Raw genomic sequence first — 11000 nt, 5'->3', positions numbered from 1 at the left:
TATATAAGAGTATTCTCTATATACACCATGCAAACACACACAAATCGAGACAAAACTATTTTTTAAACTAAAATTAAAATGTTATTTTCAATGTTTGATTTTTAGCATATAATTTGCTTTTTTCTGGTTCCAAGATGGCAAACCCCCTTCCCAAAAGGAGTACTTCTGGTGGTAAAGGTGAGGGGTTAGGGGGTGGGATTTCCAGGTCCAAGGTGACCAGGGGGCAGGGCTACCCTTGTGGCCCTCAACAGCTCACCAAAACTTAAGTGGCCCTCCAGCTGATATAATTGCCTGCCCCTACTTTAAATTAAATGGCATCATCTCAAGTGTATTAAATAATACTTAGTACTAATCATTAGAATGTAAAGAGCTGATTCCCAAATTTGTTTTTACACAGCAATTTTCTCAGTAATATCACTTCCTGCTCCAATCTACATTGGCTCATAAACCCAGCTGTAAGGAGGAAGAAATACTGACACTAGTACAAACCTCATTACTACGGTAACTTTAGAGTCTTCACTGATGGCATTTTCTAAGCTTTTAAGACATCACACTTTACAGGAGCATACTTTAATAATTTTGAAATTTAATAATTAAAGCTGTAAGCAGTTTTAGAGCCTAAATTTAAGACTGAGACAGTGACAGGGAAAATATGTTTCCAAATTTTTACCACTTTTATTTAAAAGATAATTTTAGCATTCATAATCCTACCACCAATGGTTATAAACTACCATTTGTGCTAGAGTGCAAAGTCATATTCATATGCCTAATGAAAATCATATAAACATGGCCATCTTGTCAGGGATGTATTACTTTGATGTACCTTCCTTTTTTATCCCTGTCTAGCCCAACTTACAGATATAAGTAGCCATCTTCGGTAGCATAACTTGAGCAACAATATTCAATCATTTAGCATTATAAGCACAAATTTCAGTGCAAAATTAACTCACTGGTTTCTTTCCTACTATGAGTTTCTCAACCTTTTGGACCTGGGATACATGATCTTCATTTGTCTTCAGTTCCCGTTTGCGAATTCGTTCATAAATCCCAATCAGCATCTCTCGTGGGATATCTTCACCATCATCTACACCTGTAGAAACCAACAACTTTCATTACCACTCTGGCTTACAGTGACCTGCCTAGCAAACACTGAGACCTCTCCCAATTACAGCTCAATAATGTGGATCTCTCAGCAAGGTGAAGCATAAGGGCACAGATACTTTGCTTACAATATTAGTAGTGAAGCAGAAGTTGTCTAGTTTATATGGATCACTGACATGCATGTTAATCTGAGTTGTATTATTACATGAATGACTTATCCTGCTAACAAGAAATAAAGATAAGCCCTTTTCTGATTTCATCATTTTTCTAATCTTACAAAAAAAGAAAGGATTATGTTATATTAAAAAAGGTGTTATTTCTCACACAATAAGCTCTGTCCACTGATAAAATATTCAAAGTATGAACTATGGTTTTGCTTTTTTGTTTTGTTTTGTTTTTAATTATCATACATGAATTGACCCATAACAAGGGTAATTTCCCATACACTTGTTCAAGGTAAACAAGAGCAAAATCAAACAACCAAACTCTCAAAACTGAAGTGAATTTAATGTATTGAATACTGGCAAAACTCACAGGGCAGGTGTAGCTGAAATGGGGGCCCTAAATTTAAGCAGTGGGTTTTTAAAAACACAGCTTCAATTTAGGGCTGATTAAATCCCCGTGCCATGAACACACCCCACTGACTTACTTGCCTCTCCGACAGTGGGGAGGGGAGGGCGAGCTGCTGGTGAGCGAAGCTGTCCCTTGGCTGCGGGGCAGGAGAGGGGGGACTGGTGCTCCCCTCCACAGCAGCAGCAGCCTTCACCCAGGCAGCACCCACCTGCAGGCACCTGGGTCAGGCAGTCCTGGGAGGCACCGCAGCCACGAAATGAAGCACCGGGTCCCAGTGCAGCTCAGGCAGGCTCAGGGGGGAGATCAGGCTCGCTGCTTTTCTTGAGCAGAGCCTGTCTTCCCAGGCTGCTGCCAGGCGGCCTGCAGGGCTTCTTGCAGAGCCCCTGAACTGCACAGAGCCCGGTGTTTCATTCCGCAGCTGTAGGCACAGGAAACTAAAACTCCTCAGAGGAGTTTTAGTTTGCTGTACCCCAAGTCATTTAAGGTGCATTACGCCACGGAATTTCCTAGTGCAGCTGGAATTAATGAGCAATATGCCACCAAGGTGTGCAAACACTGACACCATTAAAGTGCTGCAAAAGCATTTAGCCTGCTTTAAAGTGTCATGCACACACATGCCTTATTAGATACTAATATTTCCCAATACAATATCAGACAGAACTGGTGCTCTTTTTCCAATCTGCTGCACCTATATTTCTCAGCCCTGACCTGCAGGAATCATATCTATAGACAACTTGGTAGTTCAGTTTCTGCGTTCACTCAGACCTTGGTCTCTCAAGAATATAAACCAGGGTGCCACCAATGGCAATTATGGTAATTTTTGTGACATGGACATTTAATCCACTAGAAGGTGATTGTTTCAATGTGCAGTCTCATGAATCTAACACGTAACTCATTTCACCTACTCCAGATAACAGTTTGAAATGCTAGTGACTTTTGGTAACTAATGACCTCAAGTGGATACTGAACTAGTTATCTCAAAGATGTGAATCCCATGTCCCTGGCTCTATTTTTTTCTCTGACAGTTTTAACATATCTTTATCTAAGTTATATCCATACATCCTACCCAAAATAAACTAACACTAAATACTGTTCTTTCTCTCTCATCAAATTAATCTGCTGTATCTTCTGCCATAATTATTAATTCATACAGAATATAATGACATTAGATATTTATAATAACAGTGCACAGATTACTCAAAACAATTATTTCCTGTTTTTATATTCATTTCAAGAAAACTGAATTTACCATAGAAAAATACTTTATGCTATTTCAAATAATAATCTTGTCATCATGCTGTGTTACTATTTAGGGCTCAATAATTATTATAAGCATGAAAGCAAGCATTCAGTGAGTGCTATAAAATCTTGGAAATCTGGTCCTGAATACTTAGCTACCATCAACTGTACCTTTAGCATGTCAAATCTGCATGACAAACAGGGATTTTTGGGCTTTCTACCATAAGCTGTCTACATCTGGGTATTCAAATATTTTTCCCATTTATGATGACAAAGATCATCTTCTCTTTTAATTGCACATAAACAACATGCAAATGTTCCAAAGAGCACAATTTGACTCCCATTGATTTCATGTAACAGCTACGATGAAAATAAGGTAAAAAGAAGAAGGAATTCAATAAGACACAGCCTATACAGTCACATCAGTTCTGATATAATAATTACAAAGATATATGTCTAACTACTGTAAAAAGAATAAATATCAGGCCATGTTCAACCTAGTTCTTATGTGGATTTTACAAATTAAATTACAAAGCTAATTTAAATATGTGTATAATTTAAACTTTGACCCAGGGCTTAATGTCTGTCAAGTGCAGAGAGCCACAGTAACTTTAGAGAATGAATAGATAAATGATGCTTTTATTTTCAAGATCCAAAAGTCCAGGACTATCTCAGTATCTGTGTTTTTATTGGCATCAAGATAAATCTACTATGTCTGTACATATAAATGGGAAGATTAACGTGTCTGAATGATGTAGACATAAGTCTGGCTTCTAATCTACTCCACTTTCCTCTTTCTGCCACGCAGCTCACTTTTCTGTGCCACCAAAAAAGAAATCACTAAAATAATCTGGTGCTTACTGCTGTGTTGCCCCTGACAGCATCTGACAGTCCATTCTGCACTGAACTGATCTCACATGTTGCTACATCCAGTGCTACCTTTCAGGTATGGACTATAACTGGATGGGAAATAGAGTGGATCAGCATACACAGACTGCAAGGACACAACCTCTCTCCTTGGATCAGCTCCAAATTGGAGCCTGATCCACAGCCTCCCTATTCAACAGCTAACTTCTCTTGGGTTGGGAGAATCAGTCTAATTTATGGCATATTGTGTGAAGCACCATGAGTTGGACTGGGTAGGTGCACTTCGGCCTGTGTCCTATGGTGAAAGCTGTATGTTGCACAACTTGAAAGAAGTTCCAGTATGTTCACTCCCCCTACATCCTGGGGAGCACTACAAGAGATTGTGAAGTTTCTCACCACCCGTTTCCAGGTACAGTCTGGTTCTCTACTCTCTGTGGAAGAGAACCACTGTAGGACAGCACAGGAGCTGGGCTGGAATTAAAATGCATTTCTATTTAACATTGCTCATCTCTGGGAAAAGGAACTGGATTCATCAGGTCCTGGGAGGGAAACCAGGGCAGCAAACAAAGGCTGTGGACCCATTATATGACTACTATAGAATGATGCATTTCCATTTTAATCCATACTGAATTTCCTCTGTCCTGATGAGTGAATACACAACCAGTTCTTGCAAACTGGCTGCCGGCAGTAAACTCTAGCACATCACCTAGCCACTGGGTGGCAAGGGAACCAGCCTGCACTGACCAAGCAGCTACCCAAGGGTGAACCTGGCTAGGGGACAAGGCACAACACATTCTACAGAGAAACTTTCCCACACAGCCGTTATACATTTTTCAAGAGATAACTTGGCCTTGGATTCAAATAATTTATTAAGATGCAAACCTATGCTTCACATGTTTACTGCACTTACACTATGTCATAAAGTCAACTGACTAGACTTGATCTGAACCTACAAGAGGCCATTGTCATGAGTCTGTTTCCCAAGAGGCAGACCATGCTGGAAGTGGCTGAGCAACATAGAAGAATACACCATATTCCCCTTTCACAAACACTGGTTGCAATACCCAGTGACATAACTGGTCATCTGTACCTTCTTTTACCAGGCAGACTTTACAGTAATAAGATTTTTTTTCATTCTCATTCATGTATGTCAAATTATGAAAGTTATAAGTTGTCATCAAACCTCCACAAAGCATATCGGCCTGCCAAGTTTCAATTATATCCAGGAAATTGGCACATTGCAGAGATGTGAATACAACGTAGAGAATATTTAGAACATATCTGGGGAGATGGGAACAAAAGGACCAGACAAAAGAGCTTTATAATGGGGATAGGATATAGGCGACAAAGGATTGGAGGCTATATTCAGTTTTCACATTATGCCAGAGATAAAATTATCAAACCCAACTGTTTTTATACTAACATAAAAGCATGGTAAGTGAAATCATCATCAGGCTCTACATATCTTGTTTTTGTCCCGGATGGTGTCTGAAGTAGTTCTACTTCCAATCACAATTCAAATTTGCTCACCCCTTAGATTCTTGACAAAATCTTCAAGCTTCATTTTGCGTTCTGGTTTCACATTTGGGCTGTACATGTCTGTATTTAGCAATATGATTGCAAAAGCTAGGATGAAGATGGTATCAGGATTTCGAAACTGTCTCACAACACCTGGATTGCAGATACAATATCGCTGGCTATAAGAAGAAAAGAAGGGAAGTCTGTCAGAGCTAAGGAGACCCATATACCTAAAATCAAACCAACAAATTATTACATTGAAGAGGCTGACTTTACATATATTTAGTTTAACATACCAATTATTTGTTCCCTCACAGCTTTAGAGGCAATATTCTGGAATGTGAAGGCTTGTCTTTTCCATTTTTCACCCAAGAAACTCATTTGTTGGCACAGATTCCTACCTACTATAACTTTACCCCTTCAATATTCCATTGGCTTCAATGAGGTTACACCACTATACCATCTAAAGAAGTGTCCCTCATTTTTAGACTGCTGTCACAAGATGATTTACATTATTTCTCCTCAGGGATAAAAGAACATCTGTGATAGCTTTAATAAGTTAATGTTTTCTGTTCCATTCTACCAATCTGCAATAAAAGGTCAGTGGAGAACCTAGAGGTAACTGTGATGTACTATCCTGTGCCCCAAGTAAAGAAACCAAACACCTTAATTCCAACAGCGAATTTTTGGTGACAAACATTTTAAAAGTTACTTACAAAATCTTACCAATCAAACTGACACTGGAGGGAACTTTCAATTTGGAAGCAAATTAATAATAAAATAATCAAAATAAAAATTATACAAATAACAGCAGTAAATAAAACTTATTTTTAATGTTAACAGATAAAGTGTTGAAATGTCTCATCACAAAACTGCATAAGAACTCCAGTCTTCATAAAGGCTGTGAAAATAAGAAAGGAATAGTCTATTTCTACCCAGCTGCCCTATCACTGACATTTCACAGCTGGATGGCATCAGGTGTTCATTAAATAACTTATTTCAATACCATACCTAAAAGCTTCAATGAGTCGTTCTACTTTTTGAGCTTCTCCTTGAACACGAATATGAGCCTGAAACTTCCTGAGTGCTTCATCCAGTTCCATTGCTGAGAAGTCCATCTCATCCACAACGCAGCTAGGACAAAACACAATACATTGTTAAATGTAAGATATTTAGAAAAAATCCCAGCCAAATCTCCTGAATTCTCCACGTACAGGAACATACAAAGGAAAAATACCTCTCAAAATGTTCAGCCAATTGCAATAATCATAGCTGAAAGCATAAAAAGCAAATTGCAAGGAATATATCATTTAGGGGCAAAAATGAAGTAGATGTAAGCAGACCATAACTCTTCTTTATTGCATGGCTGCCGGCATGACAAATGCTGATCAATGTAAGAGACACCTTATTGCCACAAATAATTGTAAGTTTTATGTTCTCAAGCCAGTCAATTATCACCTGTCAATATCTATAATAAAACAAAATAGTGATTCTATACTGATGAAAATTCTGATTTGCAAAACAACCTGCAGTAAAGGGTTCTTGTACCATGCAGCTGTGAGTTCAGAAATTCTTGTATGTATTTATTTTCTGAACTTGTTATGGTATTAATCTACTTTTGCAATAAATTTCATTTCCCCAATATACACCAAGTTCTCTAGTCAATGTTTGCTGGGAAAAGGTTATTTTCTTGTTTGGAATAAATAATACTAAGAATGATTGAACACGTAAGAATATCACTGACAGGAATCATGTTGTTCTAACACATGATATAAACATTTAAATCAAAAGATTGTGGGCTCCTTTTTCTCACATTTGGCTTTTAGGTTTTAATGACTAAATGTGAATCACTGCAACTTCCAAGGAAGTAATGTAGATGCTATAGTAAGAAAGTATGATCCAGTTGAAAAGGTTTTTTATTAAATGGATTGGAGTACAGTGATAAGCTAGACTAGCTCGTACATTTCTCTTGCAATAAAATTGTGCTACCATTTATTCATTGCAGAGCATTTTTTTACTTCAACTCATATATTTTCTTTTTTGTACAAATATGAAAGTAGGGAAATAAATGAACTGTACATTCCTCCTGTTACTCTTTGTCCATACTGTAAAGCGAAGTCAATTCCAGAGCAATCTTCACAAACATAACAGTAACTCAATTATAACTTGAGTGGTTTGGACCATTATGCTCTATGGCCAGTGTTTGGACCAGTTGGAGTTAAAATGGAAACTGAAGAAATAAAGGGTATCTAGTATGGCTGTGCAAAGCTCCGGATCACAATTCGGATTCAGAGATGATTTGGAGGCCGAATCTATGAATCCGAATTGAATCCCTAGAAGCTTTAGGCTTTCTGAATCGATCCGGAGCTTCCAAGTAGATTTGGAAAAGATTCGGCCATAGGGTATAATGGGGAATCAATGAAATATCTATTACTTTGTTGTTTTTTGGCTGATTTGAATGAAACGTGCAGGGATGGTAGCCTCTGCTGGGAGCATGACACGTGTCAAGTTTCAAGGTGATAGGTGCAGTTTCCCAGAATCCCTTGTGCCTATCTCCTTGAAACTTGGCAGGCTTTGTAAGAGCTACCATCCCTGCAGTTTTCACCCCACTGTGGCTTAACACACACATGTGACATGAGTTTTGCTTTCAGGACTTTGAGGTGCAGTTTCCCAGAAACCTCTGAACCTATCACCTTGAAACCTGGCATGTGTCATGCTCTCAGCGGAGGCTACCATCCAAAAGACAGCAAAGTTATGGATATTTCATTAATTCCCCATTATACTCTATGGCCGAATCTCTGAATTGGCTCCGAATCAGCTCCAAATCCAAATCAGAATTGAATAGTTCCCTATTTGCACAGGCCTAGCATCTAGACTCCAAATATCCCAGACTAGCAGCACAACAGGAAACTTGATAATTCCTCCCGACCCCTTATCTATATAAGGGCAATAAGTCTGTGGCCAATGGCCCATGCCATTAGTTTTCTGGGATTTTTACTACAGGTCATCACAAGTTCTTATGATGTGTGTGGTAGGGAAAGAGAAGGGAGCATATGGGCCTGAGATATGTCTACACAACAAATGAAGGTGTGAATTTATGAACACCAGCTTTAACCTAAATAGCATGGGTAAGAATAGTGAAGACCTGATGGTACAGAACTTAGTGTGGCCACAAGACTATTGCTGAAGTCTGTAATGCATATCTTCACTGTGCTCTTTATACCTCTGCTGGCTAGATTACAGCTGGAAGGAAGGGTACAATTGGACCTTCATAACTGCACCGTTCTACAACTGCACTTTCATTGGTTGCATAGATAAACACGTAGAGCACCTTCTTGCCAGTTCTTATTCTTTCCTTCCCATTTCCTTGAACACCTTAAGCAAGGTAGAAAAAAGTGGGTAAAACTGCAGAGGAACATTCCATTTGGGCACTTCATCCATCAGGAATCTACCTGCAACTGCCTCTGAGTTTTACCTCCCTACTGTACTACAGGAAGCATGCAATGGTTTTAAATAATTCTGTAATTAACTGAAGTGTCAGAGGGTTAGAAACAATGTCACACTTTACACATCACTGATGTTGGACTTTATAGAGGTTTTGTCTAGTTATTTCTTCAGATACAGTCATATGCATTTTTAAGCATATAACTACACAATGATTTCATGTGTTAAATCAAAATGATTAAGTAGCAAGCCAGATCTTCAGCTGTCCTAGTATGGCACAAAGCACACTGTGGGGGTTGGAGGAGAAAGTTGGCTTGGTGACTTCAGCAGCTGACCTAGCATCACTGGAGTACAGCAGTGTTTCAGCTATACCCTACATACTCTTAATTTGCTCGTCAAGGGTAAAACATAAACCACTAAGCCACCCCTACATCATCCAGGCTGGGAGAATCCCTTACACTGGGAGAATCCCCAAGATGACAATCCTGGAGCAGAGCAAAGCAGCTGAGGGTGGCAGCGGGGGAGATGGGGATGGGGGGCACAAAGATACAGCCTGGAATTCAGGTTGTTTTTTTTTAATGCTTTAAAATATTCCAATGGAAAGTCATTTTTAAACCATAAAAAATTTCAATGCAGTACTGCAAATTTAAGCTGCATGCATGAGAACCAGAAAATGTGCCCAACCAGAAATGAAGTATAGTCCAAACTACAACAAAAGAAAACATATATACATTTTAACTACCTGTACTTAATTACATTATTATGGGAATTATATCTGTGTTTAAGTATGACATCTAAGAAGAAGTATTTAGTTTTTTAGTGTCTGGAAGAGGCACCATTTTGTTGCAATGCAAGCAAATGCATGAAGGCATTTGTAACTCTTAGTTTTGTTGAAAATGTGTGTGTTTTCAGCCAAAATTCATTGAGCTATGTGTGAACTATATATGGTAGTGAATCTGTTACCTAGAACTTACTTAGTATATTCCAGTTGTTTTAATGTGACTGGTATTAGGTTACTGTTAAAACAGACAGGAAAAATAGTGTTCAGAGGTCACAGTCAAGTGCATGGCCTTGTTTTTGACAATTTATTCACCCAGGAAATCTTATTACAGATACACTATCTAGCTATCAATGAGATTCTGCTTCTTAACCCTGTAAAGCAGTTTAAAAATTGATCATGATTAGCTGCACCATTAAAAAAGTTAGTCACAATTAATCGTGATTTTATTTGCACAGCCAAAAACTAAAAAGGTGCATAGAAAATATCAAAATTATGCAAAATTATGCAGGTACTTTGTATGGATGGGGGGTGCATGTGGGGTATGTGTGTGGGGGGAAATTTATGAAGGTGTGGGTGGCTATGGGTGTGTGTGTAGGGTTCGGAGCCAAGGGAGGGGACGGGTCCCCACACACCTTGGCAGGATGTGAGGAACTGTGGGTCAGGAGTAAGGCAGAGCTGGGGGGGGCTGTGGCTCGGGAGTGAGGGGAAGATGCACACAGACAGCACCCAACAGGTAAGTCTGTTGAGGGGAAGAGGAGGAGGGAGAGGGAATGGGTGGGGGGTGGGAAATCGAGGCCTCCACAGTGAGGGAGGCAGTGGGGCAGGGCTGGGGTGAATGGCGGCTAAAAGCCAGGGTGGGTTGTCCATCCCCAGAGGAGGCATGGGGAGCATGTGCCCCTCCCCCTGATTTGTGTGCAGGACAGAGGTGGGCTGTCTGCTGTGGGCTGGGGCTCTGTGCCCTCCTGCCTTTGCCCTGGGAGTTGTGCTCTGGCTGCGTGTCCCCTGCCCACCCAGCAGTGGGAGGCACAGCATGGCATCACATGGCTCCTGGGGCAAATGCAGCAGGGCACAGAGCCCCAGCCCATAGCCTGCCTCTGCCCCATGCACAAATCTGGGGGGCACATGCCCCCCATACCTCCCCAGGGGTATGTGCAGTGGCGGGGAGCCAAGCCCCCCACAGGTGCCCCTGGACAAGCCACCCACAGCTCTGTCTCACAACCTGTCCTGGCTCCAGGGGCCCATTCACCCCAGCACCTGCCCCACTCTCTCCCTCACCATGGGGGCCCTAATATGCCCCACCCCACCCCACCCTTTCCCTCTCCTCTCACCCCTCCCCCTCCACAGAATTACCAGTACAGCACAGCTCTACACACAGCCAGGCTGCATTCCTGGCCACCTGCAGGCTATGGCTCCTCATGTGTGCCTGTGTGCACCCCTGCCCCTCCCTCATCCTGCTGCAGCTGCCCAGAGCCCATGC

The 11000-nt window shown here is 40.6% G+C and overlaps 1 protein-coding gene across 4 annotated transcripts in view; it reads right to left on the bottom strand.

Moving 5' to 3' along the window:
• The window catches only part of IQSEC1 (IQ motif and Sec7 domain 1), a 127989-nt gene that overhangs the window by 29025 nt on the left and 87964 nt on the right, over positions 1-11000 (bottom strand). For all 4 annotated transcript variants that reach the window (XM_019505068.1, XM_019505065.1, XM_019505066.1 and 1 more), the window contains 3 exons: positions 6310-6432; positions 5311-5477; positions 951-1090 (listed from right to left, as the gene is read on the bottom strand). In XM_019505068.1, the coding sequence (XP_019360613.1) occupies positions 951-1090; positions 5311-5477; positions 6310-6432 (430 nt within the window). The remainder of the gene's footprint in view (positions 1-950; positions 1091-5310; positions 5478-6309; positions 6433-11000) is intronic.

This window comes from Gavialis gangeticus, unplaced genomic scaffold, assembly GCF_001723915.1.
Source record: "Gavialis gangeticus isolate Ggan-Ray unplaced genomic scaffold, GavGan_comp1, whole genome shotgun sequence".
NCBI classification, from domain to species: domain Eukaryota; kingdom Metazoa; phylum Chordata; order Crocodylia; family Gavialidae; genus Gavialis; species Gavialis gangeticus.
Note: the sequence above shows the minus strand (reverse complement) of the source record. Positions and strands in the feature narration are given on the sequence as shown.